This window comes from Stigmatopora nigra, chromosome 3, assembly GCF_051989575.1.
Source record: "Stigmatopora nigra isolate UIUO_SnigA chromosome 3, RoL_Snig_1.1, whole genome shotgun sequence".
In the NCBI taxonomy this organism is placed as follows: Eukaryota; Metazoa; Chordata; class Actinopteri; order Syngnathiformes; family Syngnathidae; genus Stigmatopora; species Stigmatopora nigra.
In genome coordinates, this window is record NC_135510.1 from 16,640,636 (window position 1) to 16,662,603 (window position 21,968).

Consider the following 21,968-nt stretch of genomic DNA (forward strand, 5'->3'; position numbering starts at 1 on the left):
TCAAAGACTGGCTGAGTGAGTTTAGATTTATTCCAGTGATGAACTCCAGACTTGACTGAATACTCAGCATGCTCACTTCCTGTTTTCCTCCTCTCCCGGTTTCTATCCATCCCATTCATTTAGAACAGACTGGTTATACTGGGTAGCTAATTATGTGGACTGTGGTAAATGTATGGCAAAATTAAAGCCCTCTATTTAGGCACTCTTTTCACTAATAATTAACTGTGAATGTGGATTTTGTGGTGTATTTAAATCTTAAAGCCTTTTTATTGGTTAGTTTTTGCCCTTTATTAAACATTTTACCATAAATTCAGATTCTAAACTTTATTGGAAGCAGACCTCCATTTTATTTAGATTATCAAATACTAAGAATCTTATGTAGTCTTTATTTAACTACGAAATAGGCATTTTGTAAGAAAACTACGAAATATAAAATACAAATAAAATAAAGCAATTTGTCAGAAATTTACATACAAGTTAGTGTTAGCTATGTCCACAAAACAAAAACGTGATTAATAGTTTATTTTATTTAACATTTTTATGCGATAATGAAATTATGAAAAAAGGAAACTATTTGAAAAGCATTAGAAAATGAGATAATACTGATCTTTTTTGTACGAGTCGCTGGTAAATGCCAAAACGTGTACTTCGCCGCCCAGACAGTAGGTGGCACTGTTTTACACATGTGAATGGAGAAGAACGAGAAAAAAAAAGTCTGTTCAATAGCGCATGCGCAGTCAATAGTGAAACCGGCTGTGCTTAAGACGAACCGTGCAGTTTAAAGAATAAGATCAAATTAGGAATGTATATTGGTTTCCAGAACTTTATTGATCACTGTTTTTCATACCAGGACACTCATGTTTCTTAACCTGCAACCTGAAAATGAATCTCTGATCACAAATTAAGCAGGAGAAAGGTTTTTCCACTGTGTGCGTTCTCGCGTGTTTCCATAAGTTTCCCAAGTAAGTGAAGCGCCGTCGACAAACCGAGCAGGAAAAAGAATTCTCTGCCCCGTGTGCTTTTTTGTGATTTTTTAAGGTTTCCTTCCGGGCGAATATTTGACCGCAAACTGAGCAGGAGAATGGCTTCTCTCCGGTGTGTGTTGTCGCGTGACGTTTTAGGGCTCCTTTCTGAGTAAATTTCTGACCGCAAAGTGAGCAGGAAAATGGTTTCTCCCCAGTGTGCGTTCTGGCGTGTCGTCTTAAACTTCCGCTTTCGGTGAAGCTTTGGCCGCAATCGGAGCAGGAGAACGGTTTCTCCCCGGCGTGTGTCCTCGTGTGCTTGTTCAAGTGCTCTTTCTGCACAAATCTTTTCCCGCACACGGAGCAGGCGAAAGGTTTCTCTCCCGAGTGCTTCCTCGCGTGTGACCTCAAAATTCCACTTTGAGCGAAGCGTTGACCACAAGATGCGCAGCAGAAGGGTTTGTCTCCTGTGTGCATTCTTTCGTGGGATTTTAAACTGCTGCTGTGTGCAAAGTGCTGACCGCGAACTGAGCAGGAAAATCGTTTCTCCCCAGTGTGCGTTTTTATGTGCGCTTTCAAGTGCAGCCTCTCAGTGAATCGTTGACTGCACACGGAGCAGGGGAATGGTTTCTCCCGAGTGTGCGTCCCAATGTGTCTTTTTAAAACGGACCGTTTAGGGAATCTTTGTCCGCAGATGGAGCGTTTGTCACGGCGACCCGTCTCATGACCTCGCCATTCTTCATAATCGGCGTGAGGTGAGGGTGATGCTGACTGGTCGCTGTCCGACAACGGCGCTGTGTGATTGTGTTCTGAGGATCTTCCATGATGGACTTCATCAATTTCTAGCAATCGACAGCTACTACGAGGCTCCACCCCTATATTGACTTTAATCAGATCGTTGTTCGTTAAAGGGACGAAAGTCACTTTGGCCATGCCCTCGTCTTCTTCTTTGATAAATGGCGACCTTTCCTTTTTGATGGCAGCTGATCGTGGCTGCTCCTCAACGTGAGGGTGCTGAAGCTGAAGTAACTCCTCCTCCTTTTCCCCTTTAATGTGTAATGGTCGGTACATTTCCTTTTCATGCTTGATGTGAGAAGGACAAAGTGCTTCATTTGCATCTGCAAGACATGAAAGAACCAATGTTTATGGTTTGGGAAAGTCAATTTAATATCAAGTTGTCGTAGGAGAGCTAAAAATGGCTCCTGGAAACTTTGATCTTTTTGGTTATTCAATAGTTAATATCATTGGATGGGATTTTTAGTACCGTGTACTTTTGTAAATGTAGTTTCAGTACTGTAGCATTTTTATAGTCATAATTAGGCAAATCTCGTCATACATAAAGTTGCCAGCAGGTGGCAGAGCACGATGAGTGTTATTTTATTGAATTTGTTCCGGTATATTTCCATTTTGTTCTGTCAATGGAAATATAATGAAACATATTCAACAAATAAATAAGAATCGTTACGAGTGTAACGTACTTAAACGTGAACAAACCTGCTCCGTGGCTGCGTGTTGATAACCACATCCAGCAACCGTCTTCTTTAACGTCAAAAAGTTCCTCTTCTAACTTCACTATTGCTGTACTTTTCGAGTACATTTGTAACACTTTTGGTTTGGGGCTCGCCTAGGGCGATACTATTTTGATGTCCAACCCGTGTCGTTGTTAGCGGCTAAGCTAGCCCGTAAAGCGCAAACTAGCGACTACTTTTACCCCCCAAAAAAAGAAATCGTCTTTATTTTCTTTCATTTGGCGACTTACTTATTCGGGTCCATTCCATGGCCAATGCCTAATCCCTTATCTCAATGATTAAGACATAAAAAAAATGAAATTGGGAATTATTTGGTTATTTCAAAGTCCAAGCTCCTGTGACTCGGATGTTACGCGGTCGACTGTTTCTGTCCTAAAATGGCCGCCAAATGCAGGACTCACAGCCTGTCTGCTATCATAGGGCATACATGGTCTATTGGAAATTGTCTATGGCCTTTACAGTGCTGTTGAGTGTGGCGTGCTAGTCGGGTTCCCTTGACTGCCAGCAAATTTATAATTTGAGACTTCTATTTTCCGCCAAGGAAATCCTAAATAATATCGAATTATGGCGTTAAATTTGATTATCAACAGTACCAATCCGCCACTTGGTGAGTTTTTTTTAAATCTTTTGTTTGTTTTTTAAACCACGAGTGACAGCTAGCTAGGCTGCTAACTAGCTATTATTAGCACGAATACGTGTCAAAGTGTGCCATAAAATCCAGGCTTCTAAGTGGCAGTCTAGCTTAATTTCTAGGTTTTATTGGTCTTGAATTGAAAGAAAATACGTTATATTTATATATACAACGAAAGTATATCCATACTGATTTTATCTCGGCGTCTAATAATGGAATAATCGTGCCTGTTAGCAAGTAGTGTAAAATATACACTTATATACACTGAATATGATCACATCAGACGCAAAAAACTCGTCAATGCAGTTCTTTCAAGACATAACTCACATCTGCTTTGAACTAGTTCGAATGGGGCGTGTTGTAACGAATATGTCGTCGTGGCATTCAAAACAAGCCACAAAAACCGTAATAATTGCAAGGAATTCCTCAAAAAATGATATATCTTCTTTTCCTTCGATTATGACAATACGTGTCCATCTCACCATCGAAACGAAAATAAAGCACTGCAAAACAGGCTAATGTTTTTGTCATCGTGTTTGCATTAGCTTGTTAGCTAGCAAAATACGATTCACATGGAGCTGATGGTCAAAATTCTTGCATTTTTAATGAGTAACTGCAATTTGATTTTAACGACTAATATATATTCCACAAGTGAAGACGTGTATTAAATGCAACTAAATGTTTTTGTGGGTCGTACGAATTTTGACAGCAAGTAAACAGCGACCCCCCCAATTGAGTAGGTACTGCATGCTGATGCAAGATTAAAAACTTTGCTGTAAACATACCGTCGTCTCTCGTTGACTTAAATTACAATTATTAGCTATGATTCAATCCCTCATAATCCATACATAACAAAACTAAAACATTAAATTTTCATACCTGATAACTGATATAATAATTACATGTGAGAATGGAACTCTAAAAGGCCAAAATACCTAAAAAAAAAAAACTTGGACCAGATCTTTTATAATATTTTTAATATTGTTCTACCAATACCACTTTATTTTAAACCACTGAAACATGTTAAAAAACACTTTTTGAAGTATAGCTAATCACTCATTTTCGTTATTTCACTGTCAAAAAAAGATGTATTTAGAATGAAGAAATTTAATATCAGATTTATATCATTGGCAAGGTCACAAAGCAACATAAAATAGACCCATGGTTGCCTATATTTGAATTATTTAGTATTATTATCCTCATTAAATGGCATTTTTAGCTGGATTGGGTCTGCAGATTATTTTGGTAACTATTTAAAGTACATAATTTGAAGAAAATGGATATTTTGTCGTCTAATGAGATACTTTTGTATTCTAGGAGCCCTCCTGACTGCCGAGCACGTCAAAGAAAGCGTGCAGTTGTCCGTGGAGGAAGGCAAGGATACCCGACTTCACGTCTCAGAGTAAGTACAAGATGTTTTGCCGCAAGATAAGAAGTTGTTTGACTTCTGAGTTTTTGCGATATGACTCATCAAAAAGTTGAATAGTGAACAAAATATCTAAAAATAGGCTTTAAGCTGTTCAAATGGTGTCGTCAATCCGAAAATAAAACTATAATGACATGTTATCTATTTGAAACAGACTTTTAAGTGCACTAGAACTTGATGCTATTACACTTGTACTTGAAGGTGCCATTGCAAATACCTGTAAATAAATATATTGTCTTGCTCGCAGTGCCATCCAGTTCACCGATGCCAACTCTATAAGCCGCTACCTGGCGAGGGTCGCGCCGGCTCTTGGCCTTTATGGAGCCAACTTAATGGAGCAGACTGAGGTATTAATTGATCCATATGTATTTTTCAGGACCAATACCGATTTTTAGGAGTTAGAGGAGGTAGATAACTGATATTTGTTTGCAGTAAAATGTGTAAAAATGGGTTTAAATCAAAATGATCTATTCTAGCCGTATATTTATTATTATAACTTAACGCGCGGCTTTGACAGGGTGTTTATGTTAGAGAATGTGTCAAAGTGGCAGCCCGGGGGCCAAATTTGGCCCGCTGCATCATTTTGTGCGGCCCGAGAAAGTAAACCATGAGTGCCGACTTTCTATTTAATGATAAATTTAAAATGAAGAGTACAGATGGATATTAAATTTCCCGATTTTTCCCCTTTTAAATCAATCATTGTCATTTTTAATCCATTTTTTCTGTGTTTTTAGTTCAAAAATCATTTTGTAAAATCTAAAAATATATTTAAAAAAAGCTAAAATAAAGATTGTTTTATATATATATAAAAACACTGAATATTCAGGGATTTTAATCCAGTTCTTTTAATCCATTTATAAAAAAAAATCTAAATATTATATCTAAAATAGTCCGGCCCACCTAAAATCTGAGCCGAAATAACCCAGTTTTAAAGTTTTCTTCTAATCGGGCAATGGGATTAAATATAGCCCCATACCGATATGCGTCACTGGTTCTAATAGAATTGAACAGAATAGGCCTATAAAGTCAGGACTCTTCAAAGAATTAATTCCTGTTTTTTATTTGGCTTGGTGTCTGTCCACAGGTGGATCACTGGCTAGAGTTCAGCGCCCGTCGTATTTGCGGCCAGTCCGATTTATGCGCTCCTCTGGCTGCACTCAACAAGGCGTTGTCGCTGAGGACCTTCCTGGTAGGCCACGCCCTCACCTTGGCTGACCTCTGCGTATGGGCCGCCCTCAAAGGTGAGTGCCATTAACCCTTTAAACAACATTAACATTAGTTTGAAGAGTATTTTTTTAATTAATGGTGGTGTTTGTCTTCTTAAGGTCATAGCGACTGGTCAAACAACAAAACCTTCAGCCATGTCAATCGCTGGTTCTCCTTCCTTAGTTCTCAGGTTCCCTTCACTAACTTGGACAACAAATATACCAGTAAACAAGCTCAGCCAATCAAGACAAATGTAAGACCAGGAAAATGGTGGATGATTTCAATGTTAAATCTTAGTTATCTTAGTTTTTGTATTCAAAACATGAATATTAAATTTTCTGTGATTTTTTTTTTTTTGCCAGTCAGAGCCAAAGGAAAAGAAAGCAGATGTCGGGAAATTTGTGGACTTGCCCGGAGCGGAGATGGGCAAAGTGGTGGTTCGATTCCCACCGGAGGCCAGCGGGTGAGACTTGCTCATAAGCAATGTTCCCTCTAAGATACTACTACTCTCGTCTTCTCTGCGCAGCCGCAATCATATGGCGCGTAGTAAATAAAATCCAAACTTTTTTATTTATTTTTATATTTTTATTTATTTATTTATTATTATTATTTTACTCCTTTCCCCATGATGGCGCCGTTTACGCGGCAGCCAGTGGCAGTAGCTCTGTCCACTCTTATGTTTTGCATGTTTTGCATGAAAAATTAGAGGGAACATTGACACGCACCTGCTTATGACAGGTGTGATACTGGCGAGCAATGATGATGTCACTCACACTGGTACTCAGTGCGCTCAGGGATGTTGTCTTTCTGCCCAGACCAATGGAAAATTAGAGGGAACATTGCTCATAAGGCTTATGTTCTGGATTCAATCACATGATTGGAAAATGGCGCATATCATGTCATTTTTAGAGGAATCGAGCTGAAAAATTGGCATTTTAAACTGTGTGGACACCATTTTCACGGAGTTTATTTCAAATTGGGTGATTGTTTTATAACCCACCACAAGGGCCATAAATGTATAAATTGATGCTTGAAAATGACAGATAGTCAGATTTTCAAAATCCATTTAATAATATTTATTTGTGGCATCCCTACCTATAAATTTCATTTTTGTTTACATCAGAATCAATTACACAAATCTATTTATTATTACAAGATTATTTTATTGTATTTTTTTACATGTTGTAACAGTTATCTGCACATCGGTCATGCCAAGGCTGCACTGCTCAACCAGCACTACCAGGTCACCTTTAAAGGCAAGCTCATCATGCGCTTTGATGACACCAACCCAGAAAAAGAGAAGGAAGACTTTGAAAAGGTAAGATCTGAAAAAAAAAGTCATTTTTACAGCCTCGTTTAACGTTCCTGTACCCCTTCAGGTCATACTGGAGGATGTGGCTATGCTGCAAATCAAGCCGGACCAGTTTACCTATACCAGCGATCACTTCGCCGTCATCATGCAGCTGGCTGAGCAGCTAATGGCCGAGGGAAAGGCCTACATTGATGACACGCCTCCTGAGCAAATGAAGTTGGAGCGGGAACAGCGCGCCGAGTCAAAGTGCAGGAATAACAGTATGTTGTACCCCATTTGCTGGAATTCTGTGCTTTTCGCCAGCAATAATTCTGAAATCTAAGACCATTATTAAGTCTTTTAATTACCGTATATTTTGGGCTACAAGTCGCACCTGAGTACAAATTGCGCTATATAAATGATACCCACTAAATAGGAAAAAATTTATGTCGTACTGCAATACCTCTTTGGAGATTTCTTTTTAAATTTTTATCAGACGACAGCAAAGTTACATTTAAAAAAAGGCATGACAAAACCAGCAAAATAAAAAAAGTGTTTTCTGTAATTTCATTAATACAGTGGTACCTTGAGATACAAGCTTAATTCGTTCTGGGACTGAGCTCGTATGTCGATTTACTTGTAACTCAAAAGAATGTTTCCCATAGAAATGAACTAAAAACAAATTAATTTGATTCCAACCCTCTGAAAAAACACAGAAAACAGCATATTGGATTGGAAAAACAGTTTTATTTGGTCTAATTCACCATCTATTAACAAAGTAACAAATAACTAGTTAATTCTAATATTTCACAGTACATTTTTTTATTGAGTCAAAAAACTCAATTTCAAATTTGGATTAATGACCTATGCTGCAAACACTTTAGCGTCATAGGGGGTGCTGGAGTTTATCCAAGCTAAATATGATCAGGTCTTCCTTGAATTGCTTGCCAGCCAATGACTGTCCATTTAAAAATAATGACCCTACAGATATATAAAATTTTAATTTCTTTTCCAGCTTTGGAGCAAAACACAAAGCTCTGGGAAGAGATGAAAGCCGGCACCGAGCGCGGTCAAATGTGCTGCATGCGGGCCAAGATCGACATGAACTCCAACAATGGCTGCTTGCGGGACCCCACGGTGTACCGCTGCAAGAACACCCCACATCCTCGCACGGGAACCACGTACAAGTAAGTACACAACTTCAAGCAGTTCTTTAAGGTAATATTTCCACTCAAACGACTCCCTTCCGTTCCCAGGGTCTACCCCACCTACGACTTTGCCTGCCCCGTGGTGGACAGCCGGGAGAACGTGACCCACGCCCTGAGGACCACCGAGTACCACGACCGTGACGAGCAATACTACTGGTTCATCGACGCCTTGCGCCTCAGGAAGCCGTACATCTGGGAGTATGCTCGCCTCAACCTTAACAACACCGTGCTGTCCAAGCGCAAGCTGACATGGTTTGTGGAGGAGGGATACGTCGAGGGATGGTGAGTTTGCCATGTTTACCGTCAGTCTCTGCCTTGCCCCATACCGTGACCGGACGTTTGGTCGCCGGTCAATTGGTGACAGAGAGTTGACTGTTGAAACCAGCTCTCAAAATTATATTCATGAGAGAGTTTAATATTTAAGAGAGAGAGTTTAATATCTAAGTACTGTTGAAAACAGTAGATATTTAGATATTAAACTCATGAATATAATTTTGAGAGCTGGTTTCAACAGTACTTAGATATTAAACAGTACTTAGATATTAAACAGTACTTAGATATTAAACAGTACTTAGATATTAAACAGTACTTAGATTTTACACAGTACTTAGATTTTAAACAATACTTAGATTTTAAACAATACTTAGATATTAAACAGTACTTAGATTTTAAACAGTACTTAGATTTTAAACAGTACTTAGATATTAAACAGTACTTAGATATTAAACAGTACTTAGATATTAAACAGTACTTAGATATTAAACAGCACTTAGACATTAAACAGTACCTGTATTTTAAACAGTACTTAGATATTAAACTGTACTTAGACATTAAACATTACTTAGACATTAAACAGTACTTAGATATTAAACAGTACTTAGATATTAAACTCTCTCTATTAGATATTAAACTCTCTCTCATGAATATAATTTTGAGAGCTGGTTTAAACAGTAAACTTTCTGTCACCATTTGACCGGCGATCAAACGTACGAGCACCCCCCACACACACATTGACGCCATGCTCGCGCCTTTTTCAGGGACGACCCTCGCTTCCCAACAGTACGAGGCGTGCTTAGGAGAGGTATGACCGTGGAAGGCCTGAAACAATTCATAGCAGCACAGGTATGTTTATCCTACGGAATGCTATTCATGCAAAAAGGCCCCATTTTGGTGCCTTTAAACACTAGCATGAACGCTATTTTTTTTGTTGTTATTGCAGGGAGGATCCAGGTCGGTGGTAAACATGGAGTGGGACAAGATTTGGGCTTTTAATAAGAAGGTAATGGTTCTTATCTTGTGTTCTTATGTTAATAACGGTTGCCCGGTCAGTAGACCGTATTTTCTGGACTATATGTCGCACCCGTTAAAAAAAAAACTTACCGTATTTTCACGACTATAAGGCCCACTTAAAAGTCTTACATTTTCTCCAAAATAGACATGGCGCCTTATAATCCAGCGTGCTTTTATATATGGAAAAAAATTAAAATGTGATTCATTGAGGGTGTGCATTATAGTCGTGAAAATATGGTACAGTAATAGCTGCCCATTTTGCCTGTTGTTCTTATTGAACTAATTTTACTTTTAAGTATGTTTGGTTTTGGTTTCTGATCAAATATTTTAAAAAAATATTTGGCAGCTGCGACTTATATACCGAAAAATACGATTAATTGAAGCTAACCTGTTAAAGCTTGATTAGTTAAGGCACACGGCTAGCATGGCTTCATTCCTTTTGTTTTTTCCATTAAAACTCACTCAACCTTCAATCCTTTCCATCAATTAAGTTAAACCCCCTCGTGTCCTACATTTACCTTTTTTTTTTAATCCCCTCATTCGTTTACCACATTTTGTCTTTCTGGCTGACTGCTTCACAAACATTTAGAAGGTAAAGTTAAGTCATGTTTACGTGTAGTAATCTTTTTGAACTTCTGTCAGTAATAAGAAAAATGTACTTATCAGAATGGAAAATATTAAAGTAGATGTGATAAGGCTTGAATTTTAGACCTTCTCATTTAATGTATTTATCTCTATTCAATGGACTTTAGTATTTGTAAATAATTAATATTACTGACATACATAGATTATTTCTATTGAAACTTGTTTAGTTGTTAAGTGAGCGCATTATTAAAATGAATCATTTGAATTGCTTAACATAGATATTTAATTTACATTGAAAAAGTCCATTTGAGGATCAATGTTTGGATCTCCATTCATATTGTACTACTTTTTTGAGGGTTCCACATTGTAGGTTGGGCTACGTTTTTCCAATTTTGTGCGTATGTGACCGCATTTCCACACTTTTGTGTTTCCAAGCTGCCCGTTAGCCGTGTCAAGGTATTCCTCCTTTCCATCTCCTCTCCATTCTCTCCAACACCCTTTTTGAGTCATTTTTTTTTGCCTCAGATATTTCTTTCTGCTTTAGGTGAGATCCAGGAGGGAGCCTTCATATTTTTTTAACCGCTTTTTGCCAGAATTTAACTATAAGATAAAGTATGACATCTGATCCATTGCAAATAGATGATTGGACGCCACAAGATTGGAAAACCAGCGTCGTCAATTAGACTGAAAGTGTTAAATGTAAATTGAGGCATCTTGTGGTTAAAGAGCTTCGAAATGAATGAGTTGCTAAAATGCTGTTTTTATTTACCCGCATGAAACTGCAATTTACTCATTTTTTTGCTTGATCATGTCTTTTTAAACTTATTCAGTATTTTAAACAATGTTTTAACTCCCTTTCAATCATTGTGTGTGTTCTAGGTCATTGATCCAGTAGCCCCAAGATACACAGCTCTATCCGGTTCCTATGTGGTTCCCGTTTCCGTTCCGGAGGCGACAGAGGAGATGAAGGAAGTGGCCAAACATCCAAAAGTGAGTTTATTCTCATATGCAAGCACACAAATACACACACACTGATTGAGTGCCTTGTTTCTACGTAGAATGCCGACGTGGGAATGAAGCAAGTGTGGTACGGACCCAGAGTGTTGGTAGAAGGAGCAGATGCTGAGACCTTCTCTGAGGGTGAGGTGGTCACCTTCATTAACTGGGGGAACCTCATCATCAGCAAGATCAACAAGTATGCAACTTTTATTCAAAGCAGTGTTTTTAAAAAGATTAATATCCGTAGGGTCCAATTCTGTCAAGGTATCGATATAGTGGTATCTTGAGATACGAGCTGTATTCGTTACGGGGCTGAGCTCATATGTTGATTTACTCGTAACTCAAATGAATGTTTCCCATAGAAATGAACTAAAGACAAATTAATGTCTCGTATCCCAAGATAAATATTGGCCTGAAATTGTACTTGTATCTCAAGACATTTGCCTGAAATTTTACTCATATCTGAAGACATCTGCCTGAAATTTTACTCGTATCTGAAGATATTGGCCTGAAATTTTACTCGTATCTTAAGATATTTGCCCTGAAATTTGACTCGTATCAAGATATTTGCCCTGAAATTTTACTCGTATCTCAAGATATTTGCCTGAAATTTTACTCGTATCTCAAGATATTTGCCTGAAATTTGACTCGTATCTCAAGACATTTGCCTGAAATTTGACTCGTATCTCAAGACATTTGCCCTGAAATTTTACTCGTATCTCAAGACATTTGCCCTGAAATTTTACTCGTATCTCAAGACATTTGCCCTGAAATTGGGCTCGTATCTCAAGATATTTGCCTAAAATTTTACTCTGAATAAACTGAAAAAACTGATTTAGGCTAAATATATCGTTACATGGTACAGTACTCTACAGTACACACCATTTTGATCCCGTGCTTGCCACTTTTCTTCATTGTCAAATCAGAGGGGCAGATGGGAAGGTCCAGTCCATAGAGGCACGTCTCAACCTGGACAACAAGGACTACAAAAAGACCACCAAGATCACCTGGCTGACGGAGACCGCTAGCGCCCCCTTGCTGCCAACTGTCTGCGTCAACTACCAGCCCCTCATCTCTAAAGCAGTTATTGGCAAGGATGACGACTTTAAGGATTACATCAACAAAGACAGCAAGGTTTGTGAGACACCTCGGGACATCGAAGTGGACGTTGACTATTGGATGCTACTTCGTGATTTTTCAGACCGAGGAGAAGATGCTGGGGGACCCCTGTCTCAAGACTCTGAAGAAAGGGGACATTATTCAGCTGCAGAGGCGAGGATTTTACATCTGTGACCAGCCTTATGAACCAATCAGGTAAGGAGGAAGAGTTTTGGAGGAATTTTGGTGAGGCTATGATGCTAATTTTGACTTCTTTTGCAGCCCCAATAGCTGCAGGGACAGTCCATGTGTTCTCATCTACATTCCCGATGGTCACGTAAAGGAGATGCCCACTGCCGGGTCCAAAGAGAAGGACAAGAGCAAAGTCCCGGCACCTGCCAAGGCGGTGAGAAAACATTTTTAAAAAAATCTGACGACTCCATTACTGTGTGCAGCTTGAAAAACAAACTGAATTTAATTATTCTGTTTTGTTTGCAATACTGGAGAAAAGCGCAAATAATAGTATCATATTTTCATGACTATAAGGCGCCCTTAAAAGTCTTAAATTTTCTCCAAAATAGACAGTGCGCCTTATGATCCAGTGCGCTCTATATATGGACCAATACTAAAATTATTATCACGATAAAATAAAATTAATCAGTCGATAGGGTACATGCCTGGCTGCGTCTATTTTAACGGTGCGTTCTTTGTTTGTGTGTCAAATACAGCATTAGCACTCGTTACTGACACTGCGGCTTTAAATGCGATGCACCGTATAGTCGTGAAAATACAATACTGTTTTAACCAAGCAAATACGAGCGGTAGAAGATGAATAGATGAGAAAAAAAATGGGCATGACGTCCACAATAACTACATAATTCGACATTGCGTTTTGGCAAAGTAGTAAAAGTTCAAATGTTATATCCTCTTAGTCCACACTGTTGTTATTATTGATCATTATTTAATCAATATTATTTTAAAATTGTCTTTCAACATTTGAACTCTCGGTGTGTTACAATCATTCATTTTTAGCTCGTCATTGTCATGGAAAAAAGTAATCGGGCAACAAAATATTTTTGTCATTGTGGGTGCATAACTCATGTTTTTTTCCCCCCTCCTTAGCCTTCTACCGCTAAAGCAACCCCAGCCGCCTCCACAACAGATAACGACATATTTTCAAGCATTGTCGCTCAAGGAGAAGCTGTCCGACAACTCAAAACGGCCAAAGCGCCCAAAGAAGAAGTAGACAAGGCGGTAAAGCAGCTTCTTAGCCTGAAGGTACGATTCTCAAGCACTGAAAAAAAAGTCTAAAGTGCAAAACAACAATAGCGAAAAGTCCAAAAAACCTAAGGATGAAGTTATTTTATTATTATTATTTTTTTTTTAGGCTCAGTTTAAGGAACAGACCGGATTGGACTACAAGCCCGGTATGACTCCTCCCACCTCCGCTGCGGCAGCTCCGATTTCCCCTTCAGGAGACTCCGCCCCCTGCCCGTACACCCGTGTTTCTCTGCAGGGCGAACTTGTCAGGAAGCTTAAAGCAGAACAAGCACCAAAGGTATCATGCCACGATGTTTTAATGCCATGTACATTCATTTCTTCACCATGAAGCCTATATTTAGGTGCAGGACTTGATTAGCACGTCAGACATTTTGTTTTTCCCATCGTACGTCATTTTCATTCTCATCTTCCTCACCCGTCTCATCTTTTCACCCCTCACCTGTTTTGAAATTCCACTGTTACGCCGCTAAATGCTAACATGCTATCGGTAACCAGGACCAGATCGATGCAGCGGTCAAGCAACTCCTGGCGCTGAAGGCCGAGTTTAAAAAGATGACCGGTCAGGATTATAAACCCGGGATGAACCCGTCTACGCCTTCTCCTCCTGCGCCTTCATCTGCTGTGAACGCTTCTTCTTCCTCCTCTTCTCGCTCCTCTTCCTCTTCTTCGCCCGGCTTGTACGAGTCTGTCGCACAGCAGGGAGATCTTGTGAGGAAACTCAAGACCGAAAAAGCACCCAAGGTATGTATATCCTATCGCTCTTGTTAGAGTGGAAATGCCATATCAATGTTTAACAAAAGTAACTACCGTATTTTCACGACTATTCGGCGCATTGTATTTTTAGCCGCAGTGTCAATAACGCTATATATAAAAGCTATTTCTGTATTTTACACACACAAAGGACGGACCGTTCTCTTAGACACAGTTCACAACTGTGTTGATGTTGATGTCCGGGCTACAATCCATTGGCTGTATTGACAAAAGAACTATATATCCCAGCAGTCACTGCGCAGTACTTTTTCTATGGGCAAAATAGTAGTCGGGGGCTGCTTGCCATAGTTGTGAGAGCTGTAGAGGATGGTATACCCTATCGACTGATTTATTTTATTTTATCGCGATAACAATTTTAGTATTGGTCCATATATAAAGCGCACTGGATTATAAGGCGCCCTGTCTATTTTGGAGAAAATTTAAGACTTATGTGTGCCTTATAGTCGTGAAAATACAGTAATCAATTCCTTGAGATCAGAAATTAGCATTCTGGATGTCCTTGATCCATGCATGAGTTGTCTAGTTGCACGTCAGACATTTTGTTTCTCATGTCGTTCGCCATTTTCATTCTCATCTTCCTCACCTGTCTCGTCTTTTCACCCCTCATCTGTTTTTAAATGCTATTGTTACCCCGCTAAAAGCTAACATGCTATCGGTAACCAGGACCAAGTCGACGCGGCGGTCAAGCAACTCCTGGCTCTGAAGGCCGAGTTTAAAAAGATGACTGGTCAGGATTATAAACCCGGGATGAGCCCGTCCACGCCTTCTCCTGCGCCTTCACCTGCGCTTTCATCTGCTGTGAACGCTTCTTCTTCCTCCTCCTCTCCCTCCTCTTCTTCTTCTTCATCTGGCTTGTACGAGTCTGTCGCACAGCAGGGAGATCTTGTGAGGAAACTCAAGACGGAAAAAGCACCCAAGGTATATCCTATCGCTCTTGTTAGAGTGGAAATGCCAAATCAATGTTAAACAAAAGTAACTAATAGTGCAAAATCTAATGCCTTAAATGTATTTTTCGTCTCCCCATTTGTGTTGTGAGCCCCTAAAACCCAAGTAATGACTTGACAAGGAAAAACTTAATAGTTTGTTTGTTTTTTACAAAAAAAAGTATATATTTTTTAATTTATTCATCACCAAGGCTTCCTTCAACACTAAAGTTGAGTTTTCAGACTCGGGCCACTCACTGTACATGTTTTGTCGTCCACTAGGACCAAGTGGATGCTGCGGTCAAGCAGTTGCTCGCTCTGAAGGCCGAGTATAAGCAGGCCACGGGCAAGGACTACCAACCAGGGGCGGCACCGGCCCAAAAAGCACCCGCTCCAGTTCAGAATGAGGCTGACCTCTTTGATAAAGTGGCTCAGCAAGGAGAAGTGGTTAGGAAGTTAAAGTCGGAAAAGGCCTCCAAGGTAAGACCTGCCAAAGTGTGGATGGAAATATTTAGCAGCAGTCTAAGACACATTTGAGTAAACCAGAGAAAACCCATTTATGCCAGGGGAGAAAATGCAAAGTCCACACAGGAACGTTCGAACTTGGAGTGGAACCTTCGACCTCTAAACTACCTAGTTTCAGTATTGCAAAAAATAAACATGAAGGACCTCTTCAAAACAAAAGCAAAGACATGTCTACACATGTTTGACATACAATCAAATATGCTGATGTTACCAGTGCAAACAAGCTAAAATATTAGCCTGAAGCCGGTGTTCCATTTACGCCAAAATGCGGGAAAAGTTTGAATTACAGTATTTTCACGACTATAAGGCGCACATAAAAGTCTTTCATTTTCTCCAAAATAGACAGGGCGTCTTATAATCCGGTGCACTTTATGTATGGACCAATACTAAAATTGTTATCACAATAAAATAAAATAAATCAGTCAATAGGGTACACCTCTACAGCAAAATACTGTGCAGTGACTGCTGGGATATATAGTTCTTTTGCATGGAAGACAGCTTTGGAATAGTAACGCTAGCTACTAGCTAGCTACTATTTGACTGGCTGAATCTATAAAAATGGTGCGTCCTTTGTGTGTGTAAAATACAGAAATAGCTCTCGTTTCTGACACTGCGGCTAAAAATACCATGCACCATATAGTCGGGAAAATACAGTAAATGTAATTGCGTGTTTTTTTTTCGTTAAGCGTCACTTCTTTTCTATTTCAGGATCAAGTGGATGTAGCTGTGAAGACTCTGCTCGAACTAAAGACCAAGTACAAAACACTCACCGGTCAGGATTACAAACCCGTGGCAGCGGCCGGCGGTGAGGACAAGAACCGCAAGGAAAGGGAGAACAAGTCTGAGAAGCAGGGAGGAGGTGCTGGAGGGAATGCTGGAGGTGCCAAGAAAGGGAAAGGGGACAAGCCCAGTCAGGGAAAGGATACCGCAGGTGGAGCTGGGGGTGCAGGAGATGGTCAAGGTCCCAAGAAGCAAACACGGTGGGACCCTGTGGCTTTGTATCGTGTCTGTGATTTACACTTAAGGCCGTTTAATACATCTTTTGATTAGAGATTGCCATTTTTCTTTTCAGTTTGGGCTTAGAAGCTAAAAAAGAGGAGAACCTGGCTGACTGGTACTCTCAGGTACGATGGAATAAACTGATAACTGATCTATAGTTGATTCATGTTGGCAAATTAACGGTTGGATGTGTTTTTTTGTGTTGGGCAGGTCATTACTAAGGCGGAGATGATTGAGTACTATGACGTGAGCGGCTGTTACGTACTACGCCCGTGGTCTTTTGCCATCTGGGAGTCCATCAAGGAGTTTTTCGATCGTGAGATCAAGAAGTTGGGTGTGGAGAACTGCTACTTCCCCATGTTCGTGTCTCAGGCAGCTCTGGAGAAGGAGAAATCGCACATTGCTGATTTTGCGCCGGAGGTAAACAGACACACCAAGTTTGTACTGAAAATCATTAGTAAACTGCACTTTTTTTTTTAGGTTGCCTGGGTGACGCGATCGGGAAAGACCGAACTGGCTGAGCCAATCGCTGTCAGACCCACCAGCGAAACAGGTCAGATCTTAAAACTTTTGACATCTTAATGCACATGTGTCAAAGTGGCGGCCCGGGGGCCAAATCTGGCCCGCCACATCATTTTGTGTGGCCCGGGAAAGTAAATCATGAGTGCCAACATCTTTTCATATTACCTCACCCCGAAGTTAGTACGCAGAAGGGATTGTGGGTCGTGCTAAGTAAGTTTAGAGTCCTGATGGGACTTTCATGCGTCTGCCAGAGGGTAGCAGCTGGAACAGATTGTGGCCAGGGTGGACAAAAAAGGAGAAATATCTATTCTCTATTTCAAAACGAAAGACAAAAAAAACAAAAATATATAAAAATGGAACTTTTGTGTTTTTAGTGATGTACCCAGCCTACGCTAAATGGGTTCAGTCCCACAGAGATCTGCCAATCAAGCTCAACCAGTGGTGTAACGTTGTGGTCAGTGTCCATGAATTGAGGTGCATTCATATTAGATATCTTCCAATATTCATTTTTTGAGGCGGTTTGGTTTTTCAGAGGTGGGAGTTCAAGCATCCACAACCCTTCCTGAGGACTCGGGAGTTCTTGTGGCAGGAGGGTCACACAGCCTTTGCTACCAAGGAGGAAGCTACTGAGGAGGTATGATAGGAGTTTCTGTCCGTCATAATTCGTGAATCTAGTACCGGGGTGGGCAAACTTTTGGGCCCGGGGGCCACATTGACTTTAAAAAATTTGACAGATGGGCCGGGTCAGCACAAGATAGGATACATATAAAAAAGTGCATCCGTTAATAGTACATATGAAACATAAACTGAAAAAAAGGACTAAAGTATTAACATACTCATCACTCATCATTAAAGTATAAAGTACAAAGTCAAGTAAAAAGAAATGTTTTAGGAAATATTAAAATGTTATTTAAAAAAAGATAGAGGGGCTGTAAAACACAAAAAAACAAATAAGAGTGGACAGAGCTACTGCCACTGGCTTCCTTGTGACGGCGCCATCTTGGGGGAAAAAACATTATTTGGACAACATCGGCAATCCGGATTAAAAAGCCTAATATGGCCTGTGAGCCGTAGTTTGCCCATGTCTGATGTAGTACATGGTGTTTATAGTTGTTGGCTTTGTAGGTACTTCAAATCCTGGACCTGTACGCAAGAGTCTATGAGGAACTGATGGCCATCCCAGTGGTGAAAGGCAGGAAGACGGAGAAGGAGAAATTTGCAGGAGGCGATTACACCACCACCGTTGAAGCCTTTATTTCCGCCAGCGGTCGAGCCATACAAGTATATGAATCCTTTCTGGGAGATTTGGGTTTTTTTAAGCTCGACTAGCTCACTGATTTTGTGCCTGCTGGCTCCCGCAGGGTGCGACCTCCCACCACCTGGGTCAGAATTTCTCCAGGATGTTCGAGATCACGTTTGAGGACCCCAAAAAGCCTGGTGAAAAACAGCTGGCGTTCCAGAACTCCTGGGGGTTGACCACCAGGACCATTGGTGTCCTCACCATGGTCCACGGAGACAATAGGGGGTTGGTCCTACCACCAAGAGTGGCGTGCCTTCAGGTAAGATGCATCTTTTTGAGAAAAATGTTGGGCTCAAATTAGTGCTTGAAAATTGAACACAGGTGAAGAAAGTTTGTTAAAAATTGCTATTTATCCGTTTATTGAATGATTTTGTAACTAGTAGATGTTCAATCTATTTGAACTGGACACCACTGCTCTATACTTAACTTTACACGTTTTGATATTTCTTTTGTTTAGTGCACATGTGTCAAAGTGGCGGCCCGGGGGCCAAATCTGGGCCGCCGCATCATTTTGTGTGGCCCGGGAAAGTTAATCATGAGTTTTAGGATCAAATTAAAATGTATGAGTATAGATGTATATTACATTTCCTGATTTTCCCTCTTTTAAATTGATAACTGATTTTTTTTTAATCAATTTGTTCTGTTTTTTTAGTTCAAAAATTATTTTGTAAAATCTAAAAATATATTTTAAAAAAAGCTAAAATAAACATTGTTTTAGATCTATAAAAAAACTGAATATTCAGGGCTTTTAATCCAGTTCTTTTAATCCATTTATTAAAAAAAATCTTAATATTATATCTAAAATGGTCCGGCCCACATAAGTAGTTGACGTTAATGCGGCCCGCGAACCAACCCGAGTCTGACACCCTTGGTTTAGTGAGAGATTCTCATACATATATATATTTTTTGGACAGGTTGTCATCATTCCATGCGGAATCACGGCGTCGCTAGCAGACCACGACAAGGAAGCGCTTATGGGCCAGTGTGCCAAATACTTGAAGAGTTTGCAAGCTGCCAATATTCGAGTCAAGTGTGACTCTCGGGATAACTATTCACCTGGATGGAAGTTCAACCACTGGGAACTCAAGGTTAGAAAGTTGCCAAAATATATCATATAACCCATGTTGGGGGTACAAAATGCCTATTTTTTTTCTCCAAGGGCGTTCCCATTCGACTTGAGGTTGGACCCAAGGACATGCAGCAACGCCAATGTGTCGCCGTGAGGAGAGATACGGGCGAGAAGGTGACCATTCCTGAAGTTGAGGTGGAGAAGAAGCTGCCTGCTATGTTGGAGGAAATTCAGAGCTACTTGTTCAACAAGTAAGACTCCAACATTCTTTCATCGAATACCTGTGTTTTCCTCGGTGCTCGGACGTTTGGTCGCCGGTCAAATGGTGACAGAGTTTACTGTTGAAACCACCTCTCAAAATTATACTCATGAGAGATAGTTTAATATTTAAGTACTGTTGAAAATAGTAGATATTTAGATATTAAACTCTCTCTCATGAATATAATTTTGAGAGCTGGTTTCAACAGTACTTGGATATTAAAAAGTACTAAGATATTAAAGGGTACTTAGATATTAAACAGTACTTAGATATTAAACGGTACTTAGATATTAAACGGTACTTAGATATTAAACAGTACATAGATATTAAACAGTACTTAGATATTAAACAATACTTAGATATTAAACAGTACTTAGATATTAAACAGTACTTAGCTGTTAAACAGTACTTAGATATTATACAGTACTTAGATATTATACAGTACTTCAATATTATACAGTACTTCAATATTAAACAGTACTCACATATTAAACAGTACTTGTATATTAAACAGTAATTAGATATTAAACAGTACTTAGATATTAAACAGTACTTAGATATTAAACAGTACTTAGATATTAAACAGTACTTGGATATTAAACTTTTCTCTCATGAATAAAATTTTGATAGCTGGTTTCAACAGTAAACTTTCTGTCACCATTTGACCGGTGACCAAAAAAGACCGTGGACCAAATGTCCGGTGACCAAATATCCAGTCATTGTTTTGCTCTACTATGTGAATTTACCAATGCCGTAAATACTGACATGTAACTTTTGGATTGTTTAATAAACAGAGCATCTAATGACCTGAAGACACACCTGGTGGCCGCAGACACGATGGAGCAGTTCCAGAAGGAACTGGACTCTGGAAAGGTGAGGACAAAGCGCCACCATGGGGTTCTCCACTCTTACACAAAACTCTTCACGCTCGCTCTACTATTTTTTTTCGTAGATTGTTCAGATCCCATTTTGCGGTGCTATGGATTGCGAGGACTGGATCAAGAAAATCACTGCCAAGTACGTACAAAAGTCTCATTTTCATTTTATTCTGCCTTTTCGTTGCGCTAATAATTCGGGTTTGTGTTTTAGGGATCAAGACCTGGAACCAGGAGCGCCATCTATGGGTGCCAAGAGCTTATGCATCCCCTTCTCGCCACTCAAAGCGCTTCAGCCTGGTCAGCTGTGCGTCTGTGGCAAGACCCCAGCGCAGTACTACACCATGTTTGGACGTAGTTACTAAGATTGCTGGAATTGGAGCGGTATAGTTTTTTTTTTTTTTTTTTTAAACCTTCTTCTCATTTACTCCTTTTTGTATTGTATCTTCACAGGGCAGATTTTCTATAGGACTTGTTGTTTGGTTTTGTGTTTTAAAGGAAAACATGTTATCATTGGACAAGGTGGGTGAAAGGCAACCATTTAACCTCAAGTTTATTTTTCTTAAGTCGTCTCGGAAAAATGCAATTTCATAAGGTAATTTAAACATATTCATCATGGAGTGTAGAAGGACATCCTTGGAATTTAATTCTGCCTCTCAGGTGTGCTTACTTTAAGTTTTGGTATTGCTTACAGTTAAAAACAAAAATAGGTACATTATGTCAATTTGCAGTATTCTGAATGTAATATCGATGAAACATGATAGTTTTCTTCCCTAAACCATTATGTTCTGATACAATATTTGGATTATATCATGATCATTGCAAGAGAGTTACAACAATTTGCCTTGGTAATAAACTTTCTGAGCAAAATTTGTATTTTCTTTGACTTTTTAAAATATTATTTTTTACAGGTTTATCTGGACGTTCCAAAAACTGCCACGCAACTTTAACCTCCTCACTAACATTCTTTTTTCAATCAACTTTTTTTCAACTTGTCAAATGCGTAGCAAGCTCTTCTCGACATGAAAACGTAACCACTTAACTTCCTGCTGTCCCCTTCAAAAGAAAATCACTGACGTTAATTTTAAGGTGTGCATTCCTGAAAATTCCTATGTAATATATGTGCGTTATAGATTAGAACATAACTTTGATTTTAAATATGGTTGTAATGAGTTAAGTTCATTGCACACGTTATTTGATAATATTTGTGTGCTTTTAT

At 39.6% G+C, this 21,968-nt stretch overlaps 2 protein-coding genes across 4 annotated transcripts; one reads left to right on the forward strand and one right to left on the reverse strand.

Annotated features, from left to right (window-relative positions):
- Positions 1–809: 809 nt before the first annotated feature.
- On the reverse strand, positions 810–3,360 carry LOC144194316 (uncharacterized). 2 transcript variants are annotated; one of them, XM_077713293.1, is made up of 2 exons: positions 2,722–3,360; positions 810–2,080 (listed from the first exon to the last, which is right to left on the reverse strand). In XM_077713293.1, the coding sequence occupies exons 1-2, from the start codon at positions 2,738–2,740 to the stop codon at positions 825–827; spliced, it is 1,275 nt and encodes a 424-aa protein (XP_077569419.1). In that variant the 5' UTR covers positions 2,741–3,360; the 3' UTR covers positions 810–824. The 2 variants fall into 2 exon arrangements, with proteins under 2 accessions (XP_077569419.1, XP_077569418.1); XM_077713292.1 differs by having other exon boundaries at positions 2,457–3,360.
- On the forward strand, positions 2,924–21,619 carry eprs1 (glutamyl-prolyl-tRNA synthetase 1). Of its 2 annotated transcripts, XM_077713299.1 has the most exons (35): positions 2,924–3,098; positions 4,440–4,524; positions 4,796–4,895; positions 5,633–5,789; positions 5,874–6,007; positions 6,117–6,217; positions 6,946–7,072; positions 7,134–7,326; positions 8,061–8,232; positions 8,302–8,535; positions 9,291–9,375; positions 9,473–9,532; positions 11,008–11,118; positions 11,187–11,323; positions 12,054–12,261; positions 12,329–12,441; positions 12,508–12,631; positions 13,348–13,503; positions 13,613–13,783; positions 14,002–14,247; positions 14,941–15,195; positions 15,483–15,680; positions 16,434–16,705; positions 16,798–16,849; positions 16,935–17,144; positions 17,205–17,277; positions 17,621–17,700; positions 17,779–17,880; positions 18,372–18,527; positions 18,608–18,805; positions 19,461–19,634; positions 19,706–19,866; positions 20,669–20,747; positions 20,827–20,891; positions 20,964–21,619. In XM_077713299.1, the coding sequence occupies exons 1-35, from the start codon at positions 3,056–3,058 to the stop codon at positions 21,112–21,114; spliced, it is 4,983 nt and encodes a 1,660-aa protein (XP_077569425.1). In that variant the 5' UTR covers positions 2,924–3,055; the 3' UTR covers positions 21,115–21,619. The 2 variants fall into 2 exon arrangements, with proteins under 2 accessions (XP_077569425.1, XP_077569426.1); XM_077713300.1 differs by lacking the exon at positions 14,002–14,247.
- The last annotated feature ends 349 nt before the right edge of the window (positions 21,620–21,968 follow it).

Excerpts from the sequence above, each read along its gene's own strand:
- LOC144194316 (XM_077713292.1), bottom strand. The coding sequence starts at position 2,559 with ATGTACTCGAAAAGTACAGCAATAGTGAAGTTAGAAGAGGAACTTTTT. Across the intron at positions 2,081-2,456 it reads AACACGCAGCCACGGAGCAG|ATGCAAATGAAGCACTTTGT; the intron begins GTTTGTTCACGT and ends CATGTCTTGCAG.
- eprs1 (XM_077713299.1), top strand. The coding sequence starts at position 3,056 with ATGGCGTTAAATTTGATTATCAACAGTACCAATCCGCCACTTG. Across the intron at positions 19,635-19,705 it reads TCAACCACTGGGAACTCAAG|GGCGTTCCCATTCGACTTGA; the intron begins GTTAGAAAGTTG and ends TTTTTCTCCAAG. Across the intron at positions 20,892-20,963 it reads ATCAAGAAAATCACTGCCAA|GGATCAAGACCTGGAACCAG; the intron begins GTACGTACAAAA and ends TTTGTGTTTTAG.